The following is a 25136-nucleotide window of genomic DNA, read 5'->3' as shown; positions in this document are numbered from 1 at the left end:
AACATAAAGGGCAAATAGCTGGAGGGAGATGTGCATTTCCCACAAAATTTTTGATGCTGTATGTAATATTCCATTAATGTGAAGTTTAAGGCTGGTAGGTTTAAGAAGAGGAAATGGAGAAATTTGATGAAGTGGTTTAAAAAAAAAAAGCCACTTGTTTCTTGATACCAACTTTAAAATACTCCTTAAGGGGAAACCACATATCAGTTCACTACAACTAACACAGGAAAATGTGCACATTTGGGGGGAAGCAGCCAGGTCTGTAACTTCACTGACCCATTGCAAAAGTGTCTCTTTCTGAAGAGAGGCCCTGGGCTCTGATAGGATTTGGGGCTCCAGGGCTGGAGAGCCATTCCCAGCTGTGCCTTTGGCCAGTGCAGGACTCCAAGGACGTCAAGGACTTGTGTTGTCACTGTCAGGTGCACGAGTGACATCAAGGCTCTGCTCTTTGGGAGGCTCCAAATCCCTGAGCAGGAGCCAGCAGGGATTGACGTTGGACTGGGCTGGCAGCTGCGTGCACAGCTCGGGAGGGACAGCAGGGGGACAGAGCTGTGACACTGCCCTGCCTGTGCTTCCTCAGGATTTATGAGGAGATTTGGGTGTGCAGACAGGACTGGGGAGGTTAATTATCCCTCTGTGCTGCTAAAACCTTGCTGGAGTACGACTGGTAAATACTTGGAGCAGCTGAAACGAGGGAGATTGCATCTGCTTTTTCCAGACGTTATTTTGATGCTGAGTTTTTGAAAAAGCTGTGGTTAGGTTTGGTTAAACTGAAAGCTATTTGTATAGTTTATGGTTCCCTTAACTATTTTACAGAAAATGTAGCTGCTCAAGCTTTTTGTCAAATAATTTCCTGCTGTGAAATGCCACAGGCTCTCTCTTCCAAGGTCTCAGGAAATTAAGTAATCCTTGTAAGGGAAAATACCATTTCTATAGGAGTTTTTAATATATTTTGGTAAAAATGGGATCCTCAGAGAACATCAAATACATGATCCTTTGTTCAGCTGTGCTTTGAAATTTTACATGTCTTTGTCCAGGTTTACCTTTTAATTTATATTGGCTAATATATACATAAGCTGTTCTAGCAAAAAATACCAACCCAAAACACCCTCAAAGAATCCTGTCTGGCTGTGAGTTCCCAAATATGCCCTTCCAATTGTTGTGATAAAACAAAAAAGGTAATAACTTGATGCAGTATGTTGTCCAAAAAAGGCTCCTAGGTCAAGTAAGAGGATGAAATGGGAAACATTAATAATTAATTTGCAGCTACTAATGGAAATAATAAATGGAAAGGCTACTCTGCAATTTGAAAGTGCAAACTGGTTATGGCTGGGTTGTAGAAAGAAGGATGATCATGTCTAATTCCTTGTCTTTTTGATAATAAACTTCTCCAGTTACAGCAAGGGAGGAAGATTCTCAGATAAAGCAGTTCTGCAGGTTCAGATTCCTGACTTTGGGGGAAGTCTGCTTTCTGTCAAGGGAGAGCTGCCAGGTTTGGCTATCAGATAAGAGGTCAGATCCAAGACCTGATCTTGTTCCCATCATTTTGTGTGAGATCTCTGCAGTTTTCCAACATTTAATCTATTTCTAAATGTCTCTGCTTGGAAAATTCAGCAGCTTCCTCCCATTCTTGCTCCTCTCCTATTTCCCTGACCAGCATCTTCAGGTTCTGCTAGCCAAGATCCAGCTCATAAACACCTGGAGCTGCTACAGGATAAGGTTCTGTTTTTCCATGCAGGAGAGTAGAGCACTACCCTGTGCTGGCAGAGAATCCTGGATGTGCTGCCTGCCTGCAGGAAGCTTCTTCAAAGCCTGTTTTGATTAAGGCTTATGACATGACAGCTTTCCAGTTTTGTATGCTTTTGTCACCATTCCCACTAAGAGAGGCCCCAGAAATCATCTTCTGTGTTTTTTTTTTTTTTATTTTCAGGGAATCATCCTGTTTGCTTTTCCATTGTCAAGCTCCAAATGTCCATGACCTCAGCCTGTACATCAGGCCCATCTTTCTCCCACTGCCTTGTATGCAGCTGATAACTCCCTCAAATTCCTTCTCTGAGTTCTTGGTCTCTGCCTATCCTTGTCCCCTGAAGAAGAATGTCCTTCCCATTAAATGAAGAGAGGAAAAAAACTGACTCGATTTTCTTTATTTCCCTTTGTTGTATCTGAAGCAAAGAGGGATTTGATTCAAGTTGTCTCTCAGCATTTTTGAAGAGACAGAAATGTGCCTCAATGTTGAATACACCAATTGGAAGAGAAAAAAAGGGAAAAAATCTAATAAAGATTCCTAGTGGAGTAAGAAAGTTAACAGCAAACTGTCCTACTGTCTTTGGGAAACTTGGATGAGCTGGTTACACTTCATGTTCACTAACAAGAATTCTTAATAGCTCTTTCTGCTGGAAAATATCATAGGAGAAAACCAAATGTTTCTACTGATACAGGAGAAAACCAAATGTTTGACACAATGTTTGAAGACAATGCAGGTAGTTTTCTCACTTCATAAGGTGGGCTTTTTCTTCCTTTTCTTCTGCCTTTGTAAAACTTTCTGAAAGATGGACACCCTTTAATAACCAACCCTGCTCACTGAATCCTCTGTGTAGGTATCAGCTGTGCCTGCCTACACCTTCCCAGCCTGGCACCAGCATAAAGCACATGAATGATGACTCAGATTTCTGTCCATGGAGCAGCTTGTGGGATCAGTAGAGTTCTCCTCTTGTGGAGCACCATTTGTTTGCAGAGCAGCTGTTCCCATCTTGGACAAAACAGGCAGCTTTAGTTTCCTCCATCAGCTGCTGTCCTTGTGGTGGTGTCCTGGCTGAGGGTTTCACATAACTTTCAGATTTAAAGAAGCCCTGTCCTCAGCCACAGAAAAAGAAGTCTGTATCATATTGGGTAGAAATCCACTTGAGATTTGTCAGTATTTTTTTTTCTGCTGATTTCCATCTAAAGCTGCAATAAGACCTCCATTCTGTAACTCTCAAAGAAGTGAATTACTCAAGGATTTATTGAAGAACAAGAAATAACAATCAGCTCAGGTATTAATAATAAAGACTAAATTTAATGTCTTTTGGTTTTGATCATGCAGAACATCTGCCAACAAATGAGTGCTGGAGAACAGGAGTCTAGGCTCTTCTCTGCTTTCTGTTTGGTTGAGGTTTTTTGATTGGTTGGGGTTTTTTTAACACTGTATGTCTTCATTTTGGTTTTTTCCCCCCACTTTCCTTTTCTTTGAATGCAGGCAGTTTAAAAAATTTGTCTCTTTGGATACTTGAGAAAGCATGGAATTCAGAGACACTTTGTCAGTGACATTTCTTGTGCATAGCTGGGAAATTGCTCCAGGTACTTCATTAAACAAAACACAAAAAGAGAAATAGGACTAATTTTAGATCTTGCCCTTCAGTTTCCTCCACCACAGTTCCATGTGGAAATCCAGCCTTGTTTATCCAAATTTTTTGTAAATGATGGTCTCTATTAGAAATGCCTGTATGAAGCACATTCTCACTCTGCTGCCTGCACCCTCAATATTTGCTTTTCATTACCAACTATGAAGGTTTTCTGTCTGATTTCGTTATGGCTGTGAGAGCTTTTGAAATTTCAGGTTATTTACATGGCAGCATGTTATTTAAAAAAACATCTGGACAAACAGAACCATCATATTTATAAACTGATGTCTGTATTAAAACAAATTTTGGGTTATAAATCAAAACCAGTTATTCAAGTGCTCAACAATTTCATCCTCTTGTCATAGAACTATAGAATATGCTGAGTTGGAAGGGACCCATCAGGATCATTGAGTCCAACTCCTGACCCCACAAAACATCTCAAGAATCCCACCATGTGCCTGGGAATGTTGTCCAAATGCTCCTTGAACTCTGGCAGGCTTGGGGCTGTGACAACTTCCCCGTGGAGCTTATTCTAGTGCCCATCCACCCTCTGGCTGAAAAACCTTCTGATATCCAGCCTAAACTGCCCCTGATTCATCCTCATGCTGTTCTGCAGATGATGGAATTAATCTTAAGGGGAGCATTGCCCTTTAAGAGCACATCCATTTGGGTGAGTGCAGGGATGTCAGCTCTGACGCAGTGTTCCCTGAGCCTCAGTTATCTGGGAGGCTGGAAGAGTGGCCAGGGCAAGTCTGATGGAATGCCTGCCCTTTTCCATACTCAGCTGCTTGCCCAGATGGAGCTCTGGGCTGTCCTTGCCATCTGAGCAGGAGCTTTTTGACAGGGTCCTTGCCCTGCCTAACAGCTCGTGGAGATTGATGTTCTGTGAGGAGCACTGTTACCCACCAGCCACAGAGCTCTGTGCAGACTCCTGCTCACTCTCATCCCCTGAGTAGAGGCCAGGCAAATTGGGACTGAATTGCTGCTTCAGTTTGGATCCTGGGAGTCTCTCTCAAGGATTTCCCTGATAAAAGCATGACAAATATGTCTCTGTAGGAGATGGGGAATTCTCCTTAGCTGAACTCCCTGTGGGAGCAGCCACCCAGCCAGGGAAGAGAGTGACAGGAACCCAGCTGTAAGTCAGGAGCTGGGGCAAAAATTTTGCAGAGAGAAAGTGCATTTGTGTCTGTAAGAACTGCAGCAGCAAAGCTTGGTCTTTTTTTCTACTTTGGTGTTCTCCTTGCTCTTTCTCCTCAGAGCATCTTTACCACAACATTTCTTGTCTCCTCAGACCTATCAACAGCATAGAAATGTCTGGAAAACTGCTGCTGCAGATGCTGCCTCAGCCCTGCCAGCACTGGCAATGCAAAGAGATCTTCCTCGGGGGAAGCCGTGGCCGTGGCAGTCTCTGTTGGATGTGCTGTGAGCACAGAGAGTCTGACAGGCTCATTACAAGGAAAGGCTGAGAGGCAGATTGCTCCTTCCTGCTGGAATCAGACAGGAATTGAATTGAATCATAGCTACAGCAGTGGTGGGAAGCTTTTGAAATTGTGAAGTCATAGAATGCTTTAAATTGGAAGGGATCTTAAAGAGCATCTCATTCCAACCCCCCTGCTGTGAGCAGGGACATCTTTCCACTAGACCAAGTTGCTCAGAAGTGCATCCAACCTGAATGTGAACACTTCAGCAGGGATAAGGTATCCACAGCTTCTCTGGCCAACCTGTGCCAGTAACTTATCACACACATAGTGAGGAATTTCTTCATAATATTTAATCTAACCAGCCCCTCTTGCAGTTTAAAGCCATTGCCCCTTGTTCTGTCACAACATTCTCTTGCACAAAGTCCTTCTCCAGGTCTCTTTTAGGCACTGGAAGCTCCTTCAGGCACTGGAAGTGGCTCTAAGGTGCCTCTGAAGCCTTCTCCAGGCTGAACAGCCCCAACTCTCTCAGCCTGTCTCCATAGCAGAGGTGCTCCTGCCCTCTGACCATCCTTATGTCCCTCCGCTGGACTCACTCCAGCAGATCCATGTCTTATATTGTGAGCTCTGGGGCTGGAGGCAGCTCTGCAGGTGGGGTCTCACCTGAGCGGGGCAGAGGGGCAGAATCCCCCCCTCCCCTATTGCTCATGGTGCTTTGCATGCAGCCCAGGACAGTTTTGGCTTTCTGGGCTGTCAGTGCACATGGCCAGCTCATATCCAGCCTCTCATCCTCCAACACCCCTGAGTCCTTCTCCTCAGGGCTGCTCTCAATCCCCCAGCCTGTGCTTGTTCTTGGAATTGCCCCGACCCATGTGCAGGACCTTGCACTTGGCCTTGAGAACTTCTGTGCTCTTGCACACAGGCATAGCTATAAACAGTGTGCTGGCAATAAATCTTGCATTCAGGTGGCCAGGGGATGGTGGGGCCACGTGTAAATTGAGTTCACACAACCCAGAGCCAATTGTGGATAAGCTGTTCAGCATTGATGTAATGCAATTACTTAAACACTGCTGTAGGGGACAGTTCATCTGAGAGCCTGGTGCTAATGACAGATGTGACTAAAATCCATGCACGTTATCAGCTGCCTTTTGTCAGTGACTTAAAGCCAGTGACATCAAACTGAGCTGGCAGCTTGCAGGACGTCAGCCAGCTCCAGCAGTTTCAACACCTTGGTGAAATTACATCAGCACCTTACGATGGTGTGTGCTACGCCTGTGATCCTGGCTGAGGCAAGCAGCCTGATTTGTCCCCCTCTTCTCCAGAAATAACGGTGATAGTTTTGAAATTGTCGTTGGAGATGTGTGTGCCGGTGGTTGGGAGGATGTGATGCACTGATTTGATTACAGCTAAAGGATTTTTTTGATCTTGTACAAACAAAATGTTACGCAGCTAGTGTAGAAATGACTAAATCTGGAAGCTGTTGACATAAATATAATGCTGAATAATGAAGATTCCTTACATTTCTCTAAGTGCTTTGTAGACAGGGCTTTTAGAAAACGTCCCTAATGATATTGGAGACAAGAGAATGATTTCTCTGGTATTTTTTTTAAAATCCTCTTAGGAAGCATGATTATCCTCAATAAGTAGTATTCTCAAAACCACATGTAATCCTCAGGGAGTGTATTTTAAGGCATATGTATTTATTTAACTCAGAACATCTCAGAATACATTCAAAACAATGGCAATCTGAGGTTAAATGTGTATTAAGTCATCTTCTGGTGCAGGATCATTTCCTTCCTTTGCTGGATGCCCGCGTGCCTAATCTGTTCTTCATTTGAGTGACTCAAGCTGTTGAGCTTCCCTGGCTGCTGCTGGGGATTCTTCCTAGAACCTCTCTGCTCTTACTGGAAAACATTCTTGTTTGTCAAGCTGGAAATAATTTCCTGATCTCCTACAGATCCTCATTTTCTTGGCTCCCCTGCTAAGGCATCTCCCCCGATCGATTCTGTAATTTCTACAGCCTTTAAACACTTGCAGATAATACTAATATTGATTCCTGTAACAGTATTAATAACAAAGCTCTTTTCATCTTACATATATGAAGCTTCCCAGCAGTACTGCAAGCCATTAAAAGTATTAGTGGCTTTATTTCATGGAGGAATAATGTCACACAGAGGAAGATTGTAAATGAACTACATAGATTTCACTCCCCAAAGCTTCTTTCTTCTTACCTATTTGGGCTGTAGTTTGTGGCTGCTATTTCCAATGATTAAATGTAGAATAATGCTAAGGACAGAAAAAGGGGGAGGTGATTTGTGCAGAGTTTGAACATTGTATCAGGCAAAAAAATAGGCATTAAAAAATACCCAGTGTGGAAGTCATGGAGGCAAAAATGGAAGGCAAGGGAAGACAAATTCAAGGCTTTTAGTCATATTTTGATTAGGTCAGAATAAGTCTGAAAACCAAAACTTGTACCTAGGTTTTCGCAGAAGGATTCACCGAAGTGTTGCTGGCCAGGAAATTGGACATAAAGTCCTGCTGCCTGTGAGGCTGAGCTGCAGCAGTTCCCCAAGAGTTTTGAGTGCTCATCACTCAGAAAGTTGCACCTGCAGGTACTGCTGGAGGTGATGAAGGAAAGAGACTCCTTAGGGCCTTCAGTCTGGGTGTCAGCAATTGAGTGGCTGTGCCATGGGTCTGCAGCACTAATCACAGGGCCTTTATTCATCTGACAGGTTTAAAATTGTCCAGCATGCCCAACAGCCAGGATTGGCTGTTCTCATTGCACAGAAAAGGAGAAAATGCACGTTATTTTTTGGGTTTGGACAATACCTGTGTCCTCAGATTATGCCCCACTCTGCTGGTTTTCCAGGAGAAAGTTGAACTTTCTTAAGAGGTTAACACTTGATAATTTCCATTTTTGATGGAAAGTGGGGGAAGAGAGAGAGAGTACCTGGCTTTTGGGTGTAGATCAGATGCCACAATTTAATATTTTAAATATTAAAATCTTTATCATTGTTCTTTAGCTTTGTGCTGTTGGGAGTTACTTAAAAATCCCCATCTCAGCAGTGAGTTTCATGCTGAAATCCAGAGTCTTCTTCAGTGTCCATCACATGTTGTTCTCTGCCCCCCTGGGTGCTTTCAACCCTTATGCTTTAATAAATAATTCTCCTCAGTCCTTTTTCAGGTCACCAGTGTTACATGTGAAATAAGCCAGGAAAGGAAAGAACTTGCCTCAGCCCTACCAAATACCTCCTCCAAACTCAGGGCACTCTGGTTCATCACTGCTCCTTCAGTGAGATTTTGGTCTCTCTGGTGATTTGGTGCTCAAAGTGATCTGAATTAATTTTTTCAACCTTTCTGCAGAATCCTTTATCAAAAGCTTGCTGAAGACTAGGTATGCTAATGAAAAACGCATTAAAAATGCATGGCACGTGGGACAAATAACTGCTTCAGCTGTAAAAATATATTAGATGTTTTCATTTGGAATATGCAGAATAGGGAAGTCTTTCTACCACATGCTTTTGATAAAGCTGTAAACCACTAAATGCAAATGGGCCATTGCAAATGATTAAAATGTAATGCTCCTAATGTTTCAGTAATTAAAAATGCATTCTGTGTTCTTAGCAGTGGAGTTATTACATGTCTTCCTGGCTTAAGTCAGTCAAAGGTCTTTGCTGCATTTCTCTGGCACATTCCTGAGCAGCAGTGCTTCAATACCCATTTTAATTTTGTGCAGACTGAATTAAACACTCGAAAGGTTGATATGTGGTTGCTAGAAAGTTTTATTAAGATTAATATTTTATTGAGCTTTGAGGAAATCCAAAGCCTCATATAAAAAGAAATTAAAGAAAAGCCTGATGATTTACTGCAGATTGTTAGTCTGTTTTTTTAAGTCTGAATAATCACGGGATACAGTTTGTTCTGCTCTTAAATTGGATTGCATCCAACAGTACATCCTGGGTACTGACTGGATAAATTCAGGTTGATAAATTCCCTGCTTTACTGCAGTTTCAACATCTGAAAAACAAGAGAAAGGTTCCTGATTATCTCTCCTGCACAAACACTGCTGGGCAGAACCTGCTGAGGGAGGACAAAAATGTGGTTTTCAGGTACCTCCTAGAGCCAGCCAGCCAGCAGCAAACAGCACCTGGGAATTACAACACCTCTGTTGGAAAGATGAAACAGGAAAGCCTTATAAGTATGATTGCCTGGCAAAAGATTTTGAGAATATGGAAACTGTAAGCAAGATTGAAATTAAAGCAAGTTTTGAGATACCTTAGAAACTGAACAACTGGAAAACAATGGTATGGCTGGCTGAAGGTAATCCCCATTTGATGAAACCATACCCTCTGCTTGCAGACAGGCCCAAGGGTCAGAGCAGACCCTTCTAGCTTGGCAGAAGGGGTCCAAAGAGTAGTTTTTAAAATGTAACACAGTATGGTGATGTAATGATTCTTATAGGCTGTATGTAAATGCTGCAGGATTTGTATCTTGTATTAGATTGATTAGTGAGAATTAGAATATTCAGCACAGAAGATTTATGGTATTGCAACAGGAACTTCACTCTCTTTTACTCCTCCTCGCTCTCTCATCCTCTTTGCCACGCTCTTGCCTTCTTTCTCTTTCCCACTCTCTTTACCTCTCTCTCCCTCTCTGGTGCCTGCTCCGAGCTGTGTGGCAGCTCCCAGCAGGGCCCCTGCACCCAGGCCCTTTGCAATAAACCCCAAGTCCCAAAACCTGCCTGCAGAGACACAAAGGAGTTCCAAAACTCCTTTGCAGTTCCAAAACCTGCCCGCAGAGATCTCTCATCTCCATCCATCCCAACCATCCTACCCCGCGTCGCTCCCACACACCTCCTTTACTCCGTGTCTGCCTGGTGGATCCTTTCAGACCCTGAATGCTTCCCTTCCTTGCTTTCAGACCCGGACAGCGAGGTGTGCCTGCACGCCCTGCGGCTGCTGCAGTCGGTGCTGCTGGAGCCGGAGGTGCTGGCCCGGGCGGGCGCCGAGGTGCGCGAGACGCTGCCCTTGCCGCGCATCGTGGCCCTGTCCCAGAGCCGCCACGCGGAGCTGCAGGCGCTCGCCAAAGAACTCCTCGAGGATCTTAAAATATTTGAGTACGAGGCGTAGAAGAGCTCTACGACAACGAATGCTTACGTCTTTACTATATTTTTATGCTGCAGGAGTTGTTGGAGATGGGCTTGACTGGGAAAAAAAAAAACAAACCTCTGCCTAAGTTCCTGTGACAAAATCCTTTTTGGGAATTCAGATTAACGCAACTAAAATCCAACTTGGGAAAACCTGTTGGGTTTTATATACCCAAATAAAACTTGGGTGGTCTGGTAGAGATGGGGCTGGCTGAATTTCTTTGAGCAGAATTTTACTGATAATGTGTTTCCAAAATGGTCTGTGGTTATGTTGTGCATTTGCTGTGTAGACGGGGTAAAATTTTCTCATTCCTTGATAACAGTTCACTGCAGAGGTAAACAATCCTTTTGGTGCATCCTTAAGAATTACTGTACTGTGAGGAAAACTCTGTTGCCTTTCATAACTTTTCTGTGTCAGAATGCACCCCAAGTTCCAGTTTTATTGTTATTTCTCACCTCTCTCTTTCTATTGTAATAAAAGAAGACTGAAATTCTGTAGCATGTAATGGATTCTGCTTTCAAAATTTGTATTCAGATTCACTCTTAACTGCAAGTCAAGCTGATCTGTTGCTGCCAGGCATGCTAGAAATTGGGCTTTGTTTTTAGAAAAGCCCTGAGAAGGGAAATAAATTGCTGTTGTCTGTGGTACCCAGTTGTGTGCTGAAGAGGCTAAAATGAGCTGCTGCTCTGTCGTGAGCAGCATCACATCCCCTCACAACCCTGGGGTTTGTTGGAGCTTCTGAGAACAGCTTTGCTTATCTCAGGGGTAAATACAAACACTTGGTGCTAGATATTGGTAGAATTTACAATGTATTTAGAAAATAATAACATTCATTTCTGTGATGTCAGAAACAGAGCCAGTGTAGTGAGGCTATTCAAGGGAGCAGCAGATGAGAAGTGCAGGTATGGTAGCACCTTTTTCCTTACTAAAGTTATTGCAGCTTATCTGGGAACCCAGTGTGTTAACAGGATGCAGTGTGGACTTCAAATTACAGAAAACATGAAGCAAACTTCATAGGATTTAAATATTATGATTGGCAGGCAGCTTTAGAGGGAGACCACGGTAAAAATATGTAAGTTAAGGTATAGGGCATCTCCCTTTAGGCTGTTTGCAGAATGATGGATGTTCAGAGTTAGAAATGTAATAAATCAGCTTGAAATTACTTGGCTCAGATGCTGCAGATGGCAACAGTCTGATTTGGGGCTGTAAAATGAAGATTAAGATCTCACATACACGGGTGGATTGCACGGGGTTCTGCCATGTCTGATTCAGCACCACATTGAACTTACCAAGTGCAGATTTGTGGAAGGCTTTAAATCTTCTGTGAAGTGTGTTTTCTTTGGATTTGTTTTCTTATCTTGCTATCCTAGTTAATCCTCCTAGAGTTTAATCCTAAAGGGATCAAAATTATAATTGGTAGTTTCCTGGAATATCAACTCATGAAAGTGTTTGATTTTAAGAAACACTGAAGGGCATCATCAACTTTGCATTGAATTATCTGCTCACAAAGGACTTTCATCAAACTTTGGAAGCCAGTAAATAACAGAAAAATAAAAAAGTAGTTCTGTGAGCAGAAAAGCTGATGGAGCCTCAGCCCTGTGGATTTGAGATATTTCTTGAATATTTCCCTGCCCTTCCCAGCCTGAAACCAAGACTTTGCAAGGTCAGTGTGGTGTGCACAAGCTGGGGGTGACACAGGTGCTCATGACCAGGTCAGTAAACTGTGGTGAGGGGCCAAATTCAGCCTTATGAGAGGGCCTGGCAGTGCCTCTGCACCTCATTTTCATGTGAAATCAGGAAACAAAGCAGTCAGGGCTGTTCATCTTAATTGTGTGTCCACTGGCATGGTCTGCCATGCTCAAAGTGGTGATTTGAGATGCAGTTTTCCCCAGCAAGCTGCTCAGACCTGATGATGAGTTCTTTCAGTGTCTCCCAGATGACTTTATTTTTAGGTATAGCTTGCCAGGACTGTTTATTCAGAGCCAAATCATCAGTGACCCACCAACCTCGAGAAGACTTTTTTCTGTACAAAGTGTTTCATTATGCAAGACTGAAAAATAAGAAAAAGTCACCTCATCTGTGAAATACAGTGCATATTTAAAAATACTAGAGGGGACAAGTATCAGAAACATCAGAGAAGAACCTGTGTCAAGCAGTTTTCTAGGAAAGTCTTTGTGTTTTCCCTAAGCTTACTTTTTCTAGGTGTTCACAAGTAATTGAGTTTATGGAAAAGAAAAATAATTTAAGGGAAACTTACCACAGGGAAGCAAATTCATAATACTTTTTTGGTTGGGAAAAAGTGTGACTGGAGTCAAATGATGCTGAAACAAGGTGAGTGGATAAAAGCCAGGGATAGGCCTGACCCTTAAACATTCCAGAGTATTTGAAATGTTCAAGGTGTCTCATATTTAAATGTTTTAGTGAAATGAAATGGACATTAGTAGTTGCAGATTGTATGATGAGCTGTTAGATCATTCTGCTGTTTTTCAGATTCCTTCCTTCCCTATTCTTCATTTGATGGAGCCAGGGACAAGCCCCTCCTGCTCCTCCTCACAACTAGGGCTGTGTACAATTAATTGAAGCAAATCTCTGTGCAGTGAGACCTGCAGCTTTCCCCACAGGGGTCTGTTACACCCCATGCATGCTCTTGGACATGTCATGGTGGGATTCTCCCAGACCTTGGCATCTGGCATAAACTATTGATCTGTTCTCCCCCACCAGCAGCATCAATGCCTTCTTTGCTGTTCCTTTTTCCATCCTGAAATAGGAGGGAATCTCATGCCATTGGCCGTGGAGGAAGCTGCAGTGATTTGTTGAGATGAGATGCCAACTGTTTAGATGGCTTAAATTAGGTGAGGTGAATCCTACCCTTTGGTGTCTATTTTGCAATAACAGACAAGAGCAAATTTTCAGATTGCCCTACTGTTTGCAGACAGCATTTTATAATCTTGTGTGTTGATAAGTTCAAGAGATCCCTGTTGGAAGAGAAGAGTGTCTGAAGGCCTAATTTGTCTTCATGTGGTTAGTGCTAGAAATTAGGCCGTTAAGTGACTGTGGATCTCCTTTGAGTCTCTCCTTCTCCTGAAAGACATCTTTTTTTGACAGGTTATGAATAAAAGAAAGCCTTTGAATAACAGAGACTCTGAAAACTCAGAGTGTGCCAAAGCTTTGTGTCTGAAGTTGAACAATGGGTGGCACACAGGACTTGGTGTGACACGAGAGGCTGCTGCAATTAAAGACTGGTCAACAGATGCATTGTAAATCTCAGCTTTTATTTTCCTTCAGATTTGCTTAATTCTGAAACTCAGGACCATTAGGAAGCTTTATTGGTTTAAAATCAAGGGTTGAGCCTGGACTGTAAAAAACACTGGCTTTGGAGTGTTGCTTTTTTGGATCCTTTTGAAAAGTTGGGATTCTTCTGGGTAGTAATTGATTAACTGAAGTACCTAATTGATTAACTGCATTACTTGATTAACTGGCTTGCTAGCTTCCAGGAGTAAAGGGGGTTCACACAGGCAAAGCACGAGTTTCAGTAGCTGTGTTCAAAGTCCAGAGTTAGTCCAGCTTTGCCATTTCCTCTGTTGCACAATCTCAGAGCTCCGGTGGAGGAGAAAACGTGACTTTGCTGCTGCTTTGAGATTATCAGTTCCTCCAGACTTAAACCCATATAACTGAAGCTAAAATTTGACTCAGGCTAAGCTGTCCAAAAGATGAAAACACTTTTTTAACAACTTGTAGAAGAAAGTTCACAGTATCAGCTGCACAATTAAAAGTGAACTTGGCTCCTTTCAGTCTGTATACATCAGAGAGCCCTGGAATGATGCCTGTTTGCTGATGCTCCAGGGAGATACTGGGAAATACAGGGAGATACTCTTCATAGTTGATGCTGATGGTAAATTAGATGCAAAGGAAAAATAAATGAAGATCCCCTACACTTAATTCCTGCAGCTGGAGAAGTTTAGCTGTGTAATGTACTGCCCGTCCCACCAGTTCTTTGTGTGGTGGCCTTCTCAGGCTGGTGTTCAGGCTGGACCATGATCTGGCAAACCTCAGTAGAAGAAAGCAAGCTGGTGGCTCTGTACCCTGTGCTGAGGGACAGGCATGGCAGCAAGAGGGGCTGGCATCTCTGGAGGGCACTGTGAGAGCTTGGGTGGGAACAGCAAGCAGCTGTCCTGAGGGGAGGTGGTGTTTGGTTACATGAGGACACTGGCCCATTCCCAGCACTCGTGAGAGAGGCAGTGAACTGCAGTTCAAGGCACATCATCCTGTTGTGGCTGCTTAAGAGAGGGAAATAAGTCCCTTTTAAGGAAGAATTGGAGGAAGAATGGGATATGTGACAATTTGGTCTCGTGGCCACAAGTGAACTTCCAGATGATTCAATTTCAGCTGGTTGCACCAGTCATTTAGCTGCTCCTTTGAGTTATCATTTGCACTTGTGATATGTGCTGATTAGCACAAATTGGCTTTCAGAATTGATAAGATTTTACAAGTCTTGCAAATATTGTATGATTCATCTCCTCTACCGCCTCCAGTCCTGTGAGAACGCTGGAGGTGAGGAGAAAGGAGTTTTCCTGGGGAATAAGGAACCTCTTCTTTGCCCTGTTATCCCTGCCCAGTGCTCGTACTACAAGTTATGAGCTATGCAAAGCATGGCTGCCCCTTCATTTCTCTTCACAGCATTTCATTTGCAGCTGCATCTGGCCGTGTCTGTGTTGTTTGTAATTTTCTGGTTTCTATGCAGGAACTTTTGCAACTGCTGGTTGCTGCTTGAATATATGAGTTCCAAGTTAAAGCTGATAAAAAGTCATTAGAGAGCTGTGGAGGTCATAGAGATTTAAACTTCTCTGATGCTTTACAATGACCTTTACAACCTATAACTTGCTCAGTCGGAAGCCTTGAAAAGACTTTGACCAAATTGTAGTTGCGTATGTCATTTATGGGAACTATAATTTTTACTGTGGGCGTGACTGCAGTGAAAGCACTTCAAATGCCAGGTCCTTCCAAATGCACGTGTCTGTCTGTCCTGCTGGGCTGCAGGTGGGAGAGGCAGCGGCCAGGGAGGGCAAGGCTGGCATGGCTGGGGGTGGGAAGGGATTCTGTGACCTGGGGTGGATGGAGAAGGTCAGCTCTGACTGAGCTGCCTACGTGGCTTTCGTGCCACCTGAGTCTTGCTTTGAAGTTGTATGAAAAGTTTGAACTTTGAGTCTTGCTTTGAGGCAGGGGATTGGGTTGGGTGTTAGGAGAGCAGGTGAGCTGCTTGAAGCTCTCTGCAGAGATAAATCCCTCCTTGCTTCTGTATCACCACCGGGGTCAAAGAAAGTGCAGCAGTCACCCTGCTGCAAAACAGAGAATGGAGAATGCAGGGAAAAAAAGCCCAGTTCTTAGATCTGCACAGCTTCCTCCTGTTCAGGATTTGACACACACTCTCAATTCGTGTGTCCAAATCAGTTTCATAGAATCCCAGATGGCTTTTGTTAGAAGGGACCTTAAAGATCATCTCATTCCAACCCCCTGCCATGGGCAGGGACACCTCCCACTCGACCAGGTTGCTCAAGGTCTCATTCAGCCTGATCTTGAGCACTCCCAGGAATGGGGCTTCCCCAGCCTCACAGTAAAGAATTTCTTCCTAATACCTAACCTAAATTTCCTCTCTTTCAATTTGTACCCATTCCCTCTTGTCCTGTCACTACAGATTCTGACAAAGAGTCCCTCTCCAGCTTCTCCCTTGTCAGATTGGGCCCTGCTGCCTGAGAGTGGGCTGGGAGTCATTGCCAAGGGGAGTGAAGTCTCTGAGGCTGCTGGAGCAGGGCTGGGAGGCTGGGGCAGACATGCCCAGGGTTTCAGCAGTGCTCCAAGCTCTTCTCCCAGAGATGGGGCAGCATATTTGTGCTCAGGCTGGGGGCACTGTGATACACAATCCTGAGTGAGTGCCCTGAGCTGCCTGACTTTGGAGAAGGGAGCGAAAGCACCAGGGGGAAATGGTGCTGCATTTTGTGGGATGCCTTTTCCAAGGAATAAACCTGGGCAAAGGACAGGTGGCCAACCTGGAGGGCAGCCAGCCACTGAAAACCCAAGCACAGGCTCTCCTGCTGGCCTCCCCATGTGTCCCCTGACAGCCCTTGCTGACCCTGGAGGTGTGTGGGTCACAGGGAAAACGGGACTTCTGTGGGATCTGTAGCACATCATGGACCCACAAGGAGGGTGGGCAGGTGGTTACCTCTGCTTCACACGTGCAGACCCTCCCCAGCAGGCACACACAGAAACACACATGCTCTCATCACTGTGTTCTGCACTCCCCAGCCTGGCTGGGTGCAGCTGCATTTTGGAAAATGCAGTGGATGCATCATCCCGTGGCTGACGCAAAGGGAGCAGAGCTCCGCATGCACTCGGAAACTGTTCAGCAGCAAGCAGCTACCGACAGCGACTGCTCTTCCCAAACATCCTCTCTCCTCTTCATATTGCAGCAACTGTTTTTTCCTAGGGGTTTTCACGAGCATCATCCCTGCCCTGGTGCAGCAGGAGCGTGATCTCTTGGAGACAGGAGTGGCTGAGTGCGGTGAGTCACCCACATTCCAGAAAGGAAGCCCCTCCAGGAAGCCTCTCCAGCAGTGATCCTGAGCAGCCCTGCTCAGCTCTAACAATGCTGACAGAGTGTAACACTGCCCCGGAAACCTGCCCAGATTGCTTGTCAGGCACAGCCAGAGCCTCCAGTGCCCAGGCAGCTCAGCCAGCAGCAGACACATCCTGGGAAAGGACGCCAAGGGAAAGGAGGTGCCCTCTTGGCTGTAAGTGGCAAGGGACCAAACGGTGCTGGAGTCATTTCATGAGCACTGATGGCAATCTGGAGCACAGTCAGAAAAAAAGGGATGGCCTCTGGGGATCCTGAAGTCAGCTGAAAAGCTGAGCTGCTAAAAACAATAGTGCTGCTGTCAGTGTCTGAGGGAGAGGGGAGGTTTCAAGGGCAGATTACAAGCATGAGAGCACAGCGACACCGATGAGGGAGCTGCCACGGAGCCTCTGACGGAAGGCGTTGGTATCCCACAAGCTTTTGTCCCTGGAATGATACACATTTCTCAGGATTGAGAGAGGGAGAGAGTGCATTTGCCATTAATTTTTAATTATAATGGAGTGTTCTGTAGTGATAGGGAGCTTCTGCTGTACAGGCTGTCTGCGTCAGGGGTTGACCCACTGGCAACCTTCTCAGCGATAAAGCTGTCACAAGAGGAGAACAGAGGGAAGGACAGGAAAGAGGAAAGTGCTACTAAGGCACTGCTATAATGCCACAAAAAAAAAAAAAGGGGGAAACATTGCTACACAAAATAAGCATTTCTTCTGAAGTGCCCCGCTGCTATTAAATTTCAGATTCTTAGACCTGCATTCCAGTTTCTGTGGGCACAAGAAGATTGTACAGCTTGTGGTCTATTGGTGGCCAGGAGCTGTTGTCTCCATGGCTCCTGCTGGGGCAGGAGATGCAGCCCTGGGGCCTGAGATAAACTGCTGGGCTTATCTTGGACTTGGGGATGTGGATTCAGTCCCCTGTGCAGTCACAGACCTCCTGTGTACACAGGTAAACTAAGTGGAGCAAATTTGCTGAGGGTCTGAGCTTGTGTTTGAGCATTCCTGATGTCAGAGGGAGTGTGCTGGTGTGTTCAGTCCTCCAAATCAGTTTTCTGCTTTGGTTCTCTGTTCATTTCCCCTCCTTTCTGCCTTGACCTGATCATTTTTACCCGGATTGCAAAAGTCTTTGGGGTAAGTAAGTGAATTGTCTGGCAGGCACAAGGAGGATGATTCTGCAGTCCAAGTAATGAGTGGCTGAGGGAAGGAGAAGAGGGGGCCTGAAATGTTGAGGATACCCAGTCCTGCTCCCAGCCAGTCGTGTAGCTGTGACATGGCCTCTGCTGTCCTGATGGCCCTCCTGTGGCAATCAGTGATATCAGAATAGAGACCCCTGCAAGCTGCTACAATAACCCATCTTAAGTCCTACAAGTCCTTTCCAGCCCAGGAGATGTTGCTCCTGCCAGGTTACCAAGAACCCTGTGGAAAAAGAGGCCCTGGGCTTTCAGCTCCTGCCTATCTGCAGCCCAGCTTGCTCACAGCACTCTCAATTTGTGTGAACTCTCTTTTGCTCATGCTATGAAAGCCTAATGTGGAAGAAGCCAAAAGGAGCAGCTCCTCTATTGCCCAGAGTGTTCCTGCTCTCACTGCCATAGATTAGGGGAGGGAGAATTTCTCCGGGCCTGTGCTCCTCTGCCTCTCAGAAGGGAGACTGCTAAGATCCTAAATAAGGATGCAAAGATCCTAAATTAAATGCTAAAATCCTAAATGAGAACTAAACAATCCCTCCTGGAGATCTTGAGGGAAGACAAAAGGACAAAGGGCATTCTGGAACTAAGAGGAAAGGAAAAAAGAAGCTTGCTTCCAAGGACTCAGCCCTTAAGCACAGTGACGTAGAAAGAAGGAGATTCTGTTTACGGAGGAAGTGAGAAAGGAAATGAGGGTGGGGGAGGGATAAGCAGTTAGCCAAGGAAAGCTTGTCCTTGGGGACAGAGCAGAGAGGTGGGCCTGTTCCCTGGGGAGCTCTCCCTGGAGCAGAAACCTCTGTGGGTGGCTGCACTGCCTGTGGGCCAGGCTTTGAGGAGACCTCTGTGGGCTGAGCTCTCCTTCCTGCTGCAGCACAGCAGAGCTGGCTCCCTGCCCTCCCCTGGGGGAATCCTGCCTGGGTGCTTTTGGAATGCTGAACCTGTTCTTAACTTCCTTGGAAAATAAAAAGTATAGTTAAGGAGCAGGCAACCTAAGATTTGGAGTGTGTCTTAGGAACTGGAAAGTGTCCCATGTGTTTTGTTTCTGATGCTAGTGGGAGCCTGGAGAAGCTGCTTGTGTCTGCAGCATTGTTCTGCCTGTGGATAGCACCTCCCAGGCCTTCAGGCAGGCACAGCCTGTGGCAGTGCTGCTCCTACACCTCATCCCCCAGTCAGGTCTCAAAACATTCCTTCCTTTCACAAGGAGCCACCTCCCCATCCTGCTGAGCCCCCGGTGCCTTTGGCCTGTGTGTCTCATCAGCTGGCAGCAGGGAAGCTGCAGTGATGCCACCCCTGAGGGGCTGCAAAGCCTGTCTTCACCAACCAGGCTGGCATTTCAGCTCCTCTGCATCAGCAGTGAGCACGGACTGCAGCAGGGCAAAAAGGGAAAACAGCAGCACCAGTGCCCACAAAACAGCAGCAATAGTGCCCACAAAACAGCAGCAATAGTGCTGCCTAGAGTTACCTGGCCTGTCTTGGGCAACAGGGCCAGGGCACCAGGAGCTGCCCAGTTGTGGCAGGATGCCTTCTGTCTGCCCCGTGGCCACAGCCTGCAGAGGGGAAGGCAGGCAGACAGGTGAGTGCTGTGAGCTTCTCTTTATCCAGACCCTCTCCCAAGGGCTCTCTGTGGTTCCCTTCCTTTCTCTGCCCTGCAGGGGATGCTTTGTTTTTTTTACCTTAAAAATCTCACTGTCCTTGAATTCAGAATAGTAGCCAAGGCCAAGGATACAACAACAGGGGCAGGGAAGGTCTCTTCCTGATTGTTGTCTGATGATAGGAATATTTTTGCATTTCTTGCCCTTTTTACTCTTTTCCATAAAGACAAGCATCTTCCTCTGTTCTGCTCTCTTTCCTCCCATGGCCATAAACACTGGAAGATGTGGATGAGCCTTTGCAGTGGAAAAGGCTGAGGAGTGCTGTGTTGGCTCTGGTCAGCAGCACCTGATGCTGGTCTGATTTGGAGTTGTGTGATGGGCTTGCAGAAAGCACCTTCAGCATCATGCCCTGCCAGCTATCAACTGCAGGGCTTCAGGAGCCTGTGCCACAGGGGGCCAGGACAATGTCAGCCATGAAATGCTACAGGAGTAGCACCTAATGTGTCCTGTTTAACAGAATTTCTGCCCAAAGCCAGAACTAACCTGCAGGGGAGCTGTGAGCAGGCAGCTGGCTGGGTTTGGGGGTGACTCAGCTTGCTGAGCATGTGTGCCCTCAGATCTGGTCACTTCCCGCCTCCTGCCTGACTTCTCTATCTTACAAAAATATTTGAAGAACTAACTGAAAGTATGTGCTCAACAGCATGACACAGGGTTTCTGTGGACAAGCCAGGTAATTGTCTTGAGAAAACCAATGTGGAATGTTTGGGGAAAAAAGTTGGATTAGGTTTTACTCTTTCTCTTTTTTCTCATTTGCGGTGTAAGACTCACAGAGCAAAGCCAACAGCACAAAAGGACAGAAGTGGGACTTTGCCAACAGAGAACTGAAGCAGAATGTAACCTCAGCACTGATGAATGTCATTTTCCAGATGAGAAGCACTGAAAGGCATTCCCAAGCCATTACAAACACTGCTCCTCACCTGTCACTTAGGCAGAGCCAACCCCTGTGTGAGTGCTACAAAGCAAATCTCTGCCAGTGTTGCTGCTGTACCAAGGGCTCTGCATTTGCCTGTGCACCCTGGAGTGTATCTCTTGGCTCCTGGGGTTGGGATGCTCTGGAGTTCATCCCAGGCAGTTAAAAGGAAACTTGCCTGTCCTTCCAGGAAAGTCTCAGGGAAAGCAGTGGGAGGTTTTGAAAACTGATTTCTTTCTTTCCACGCCTTCTCTGTGCAGAGCAGCAGCTCAGGGCATGACTGCTGCCCTTGACCACACCAGCTAGTGGAATTTCCCTGAGCCAGAGTCCTTCTAGGTGGAAAGGTAGTGGGATAAGAATGAAACTTGTATGTCTGCAGAGAAAACAATTATTGGTGAGAAATTCACCTTTCGATGGGCATTTTTTCCCAAAACCTGGCTCTGTAGAGTTTTTCATAGTAGGTAAAAATATATCCCTGTGCAATGAGTGCAAATGCACTTCTTGCACCTCTAAGGTGCCTCTCCCTGCAGGCGAGGAAGAATTTGAAGGTTTCTGTAGTGTATCTCAGTGAGGATGTGCCACTGATCCTTGCTCCAGCAGAATTAATATTTGCTTCATCTATTTAGAGATGAATTGGGAATTCCAGCAGCTGCCATCTCAGAGGAGCACTGCAGAAGGGTATGGTTAAAATCCAACATTATGTGGAGCTCCTGGGAAGGCATCTCTCTCCTAATGATGACATTTTTTAAAACACTCTCAAGGCTTGATCTTGGTCCCATTGGGCATTTTGCCATAGATCTTAATGGCTCTGTGGCTGATCTCTTAATCTCCAGTGCACCTGTGCAAACTTGACAGTTTATTGCAATTTCATGCTTTTTGGAAATCGTCTCACACTAACGCCATCAGAGAGAGCAATTTTTAAGGTCATTAGCTCAGGACATAGCAAATAAGTACTGAGAGAAAACAATCTGTAAATGTCATATTTGTTTAACACACAAAGTAGCTCCTGAAGAGCAGTTATCCTTATGTCTAGAGACAGCATGAAAATTGCATCCTGTGGCTTGAAAATGTGGATTTGTTGAAAGAGAGAGGAGTATATATAACATGGCTGTTTGTCTTCACTGCTCTCTTCCCTATCTCCTCATTGTTCCCCATGCATCTGTTGTTTGACTTGTTCAACAATATTCTTAAATTTTTGGACTACAGACCAAAGCTCAAGGAATAAATAAAGACCTTTAGGTTCTGATGCTGAGATTTTATAAGGGGGTTGGGGTTTTTTTCTTCTTGAAGGATAAATAGTACTTTTTAACTGCTATTCCCAATAAAAGAATTGTGGTGAGTGGGAAGTGTTATCCTTTCTCCGCATCAGTGTAAAAGACAGGTCCACTGATGTAACCTGATGTAAATGCTCTCTGAACAAAAACAAAAAAAAAAGAAAAAAGGGAAAAAGAAAAAAAAACCACACACACACATTAAAAAAGCCACCAAAAAAAGGACAGAAACAGATGAAACTTTTACCAACTGAATCAAGCCTATGCCATCAATAACTCTTCTTTCTGTATTGTGTTATGATTCCATGGATAAGAGGCTTTGTTCTCTCTGTCACCATCTAGCCTTCCTCCCTCCCATTCTCAGCACAGGATCCATTTCCCAGCAGTACTGGAACATCTTACTGTGAGACATCACAGATTTACTGATTTAAAAGAAACCCTGACTTTTTTCTGGGTAATTTTTGGACTATCTGTGGGAAGTCACTTACAGTCCCCGTTGGTGAGACTGGAAGAGGGCAACCAAACCCTCAGCTCCTGAGATGAATATTTAGTAAATATTCACCCTGCCCTGCTTTAGCCATCTGACTTTATACATTTTTCAGCTCTACAAAGACTGACTGCAGCCCCAAGTGAGTCATTTGAAGCACCCAAGTGTTTCTGGGTTGATAGACTTGGGCCTCCTAGGGATTAAATACAGTGGTGTCCAAGATAAATGGGGTGAAATATGCACTTCTTTATGTGCTGCAGGAACACCAAGTTATCAGCAAGCTCAGATAAGTTTCAGTAATGGATAATTATTACAAGGCATTGTGTCACACTTGGGCTAAGCATGACAGGAATTTCCCCAGTGTAAGAAGATGTCAATGTTTGCTGAAAGTATGTGCATTTTTCTTGCCTGCTTAAAATATTTGTTTGCTCATTCTGGAGTAAGTTAACACTGTAAATTTACATTTTACAATGTAAACATTAGTCCACTAGCTAGTTTTTCTTTTTTTGGCCAAGTTTCTTTAAATATTAGCAACATGTTTAATGGTTGCTTTATTCATTTCAGTTTCATACATTCCTCCAATTAATCTTGTAACTCAGCAGGGTGGTTGAGGCTTGAAGCAGGGCTTCACTCCCGTTATGATGACGTCTGTTTGCTTTTATCAAGCCCAGTGACTCAGTTTCAATTGATTTGTACATCCAGAGTTTCAGCCACTCAAGGGTGTAGATGCAATTTCAAATCAGGAGACACAAACTGAAGTGAATATAGAAATGCTGCTGGTTTCGTCATGGCAGGGGATTCGGCCTCTTTGAAAATTCAGCTTCTGCAAAAGGCTTGAAGTTTTGTTCAGTGAAAGTGTGAAATGCCAGGACTGGCTGTTCAAGTGGCAAGTGCAAGAAATCAAAACCTTTTGGATGCTGAACAACCTGACACTCTGCCACAACTCACCTCAGCAGCAACCCAGACATTCCCACCCAAAATGTGAGACAGCAGCAAGAGCAGTCCTTGCACGGGCAGGTTGTTTCCATGTGCTGGGAATGTGCAGGCACAGCTGTGTCAGGTGGAATCACAAGCCATAAACCAGATTCCTGTCTCCAGCAGGGAACACCACCAACTGCTCTTAGGGAAAATGCTGAAAGTCTGGGAAATAGGGACTTTTCTTGGGAAGAGGAGGGAGATAGGATACTTGTTCCTGAGCCCTGTTGTTTGCTCTGGAGCATGAGCTGACCCCTTGGCTTTAAACAAACATTCCTTGGCCACTGCCCCACATTCTGCCAGGAGAAGACCCTGCAATGTCTCTCCCGCCCCAAAACAACCCCCACCATCATGCCCAGTGTGAGTGATGCCTTTTCAGGCTACCTAAAAACAGAGACCAGTCAAAATTACGGAATAAAAAGCAGTTGTATTTATTGAAGGGCCTTCAGGTACATTTAGGGTAGACAAATCCACCCAGGAGCAACACCCACAATGGACAATAGGTCATGGATTTTGACACTTTTATAAATTTGGTGCATTTGCACATTGGGGGTTCATATTGCAATTACACCTTCAGGTAATGAAGTCATTGACCCCAAATTTGCTCCCCTCCAACTCAGTTTTGTTTACATTTCTCAGGGCCTGAGACACTGAGGTGCCCTTTATTCCCAGGCCTGGAGAGGAATTGTGTTGTCTGACCAAAATGGGCAAGCAACAGCTAACAACACTCCGTATGGAGTTTAGAGCGATACACTGAAGAATTGCAGGATTACAAATACAAAAAATACAAAAGCCAAAATCCTAAAGCATCCTGAGGGATCCTGAGGGATCCTGAGGCCAGCCTGCCCCTGCTGTGTGCCCCACAGCCCTCAGCCGGCCCTGGTGCCGTCTGTCCCTGCCTGGGCCCAGCTCTGCCAGCCATGGCTCGGCCATGGAGCAGCCCTCCCCCTTGGGGGGTGTTGTAGATGCTGAAGTTTGTGTGGATCCAGGAGCAGCTTAAACAGCTTTGTGGGGGGAAATCCACTGAGCATCAGCAGAAGGGTTGTGGGCATTGCAGCTGGCTCGGGAAAGCTGGGACACAGGTGTGTTTTTAGGCCAGAAGGGCATTCAGGAGAGGCTGCCCTGTTCATGGTGGGCCAGGGGAGCTCAGCCAGGCTGTGCTTTCACACTGTGCCATCTTTGGCAGCACAGACAGGCGTGGACACCCTCAGCTTCTCCCCTCTGCCTCACACTGGGCCTCAGCTGCCTCCTGTGCTGCCCACCTGCTTTTGTCCAGCACTGCCATGACGCCTGAGCTGGGTCAAACCCCAAGGATTCTTTGCTGTGGGTATTCTGCACAATTTCCCTACTTGTTTTTCTGCTGGATCCGTCCCCTAAGCCAGTCCCAAAGGTGGCCCCACAGCCAGCAGGGCTCGGTGGTGTGAGGGAGTGGCACGGGGGACAAGGAGGGAGGGCAGTGTCAGTTGTCTGAGCCAGAATTGCTGCTGATGGCCTTGTATGTGGAACCACAGCCTGTGAGTCCTGGCACCCTTGTGCCCACAGGAACCTTTGCAGATGAAACCTCTGCAGACGGTAACAGCTGTTTGATAAAGTTAGGAGTTCTAATTTGCAGCAGCAAGCAGTAATTTTAGAGGCTATCCCATCGCTCCAAATATTCCACATCAATACTATCCAGCCTGAGAACAGGTTGCTGTCCTGTGGCAATGAGCTCTGCAGGCTGCCAGAGCTGTGCTGCATCATTTGTAGTCCTACAGGTACAGATATGGAAAAATATTTTCTCTTTCTCATTCTCTCTCTCTCATTATTCACATGAATAAAGCTAAGAACCTGCCATTTTCCAGATTTGAATCCAAGGTTTTATAAAATGCCTGTGGCTTTTTAAAAATTTAATTTCTCTGTTAAGAAAAAAAGAAAGGAGAAAATTTATTCCTACATATGTATAGACATGTGAAAATATGTTTATATATAACTGCTGAGAAGAATAAGTCCTGCTATCCAATTTTAAGCAAGAAATGGTCCTGTGAATAGCGAAGAACACATCAGTGAAAGAAATGCTGGTATAAAACAATTGCACAGATTCTCTGTGAGCTCTGA

At 45.3% G+C, this 25136-nt stretch overlaps 1 protein-coding gene and 2 long non-coding RNA genes across 7 annotated transcripts in view; 2 read left to right on the top strand and 1 right to left on the bottom strand.

The window, feature by feature from the left end:
* HSF2BP (heat shock transcription factor 2 binding protein) overlaps positions 1 to 16572 on the top strand; it is a 37494-nt gene extending 20922 nt beyond the window's left edge. For 2 of the 4 annotated variants that reach the window (XM_064406915.1, XM_064406911.1), the window contains one exon: positions 9719 to 10450. In XM_064406915.1, the coding sequence (XP_064262985.1) occupies positions 9719 to 9927 (209 nt within the window). In that variant the 3' untranslated portion in view covers positions 9928 to 10450. Of the gene's footprint in view, positions 1 to 7277; positions 7962 to 9718; positions 10451 to 16426 lie in introns of those variants that run through there. The other 2 variants (XM_064406926.1, XM_064406919.1) reach the window with 2 other exon arrangements.
* On the bottom strand, positions 10067 to 24531 carry LOC135292874 (uncharacterized). Its single transcript, XR_010355039.1, has 2 exons — positions 24305 to 24531; positions 10067 to 11337 (listed from the first exon to the last, which is right to left on the bottom strand). It is a non-coding gene; the product is annotated as an uncharacterized LOC135292874 (long non-coding RNA).
* Positions 23953 to 25136, top strand: part of LOC135292870 (uncharacterized) — a 40956-nt gene continuing 39772 nt past the window's right edge. The window contains exon 1 of one of the 2 annotated variants that reach the window (XR_010355034.1): positions 23953 to 24124. This is a non-coding gene — a long non-coding RNA (uncharacterized LOC135292870). Of the gene's footprint in view, positions 24125 to 24185; positions 24366 to 25136 lie in introns of those variants that run through there. The other variant, XR_010355033.1, reaches the window with a different exon arrangement.

This window comes from Passer domesticus, chromosome 2, assembly GCF_036417665.1.
Source record: "Passer domesticus isolate bPasDom1 chromosome 2, bPasDom1.hap1, whole genome shotgun sequence".
Classification (NCBI taxonomy): Eukaryota; Metazoa; Chordata; class Aves; order Passeriformes; family Passeridae; genus Passer; species Passer domesticus.
Note: the sequence above shows the minus strand (reverse complement) of the source record. Positions and strands in the feature narration are given on the sequence as shown.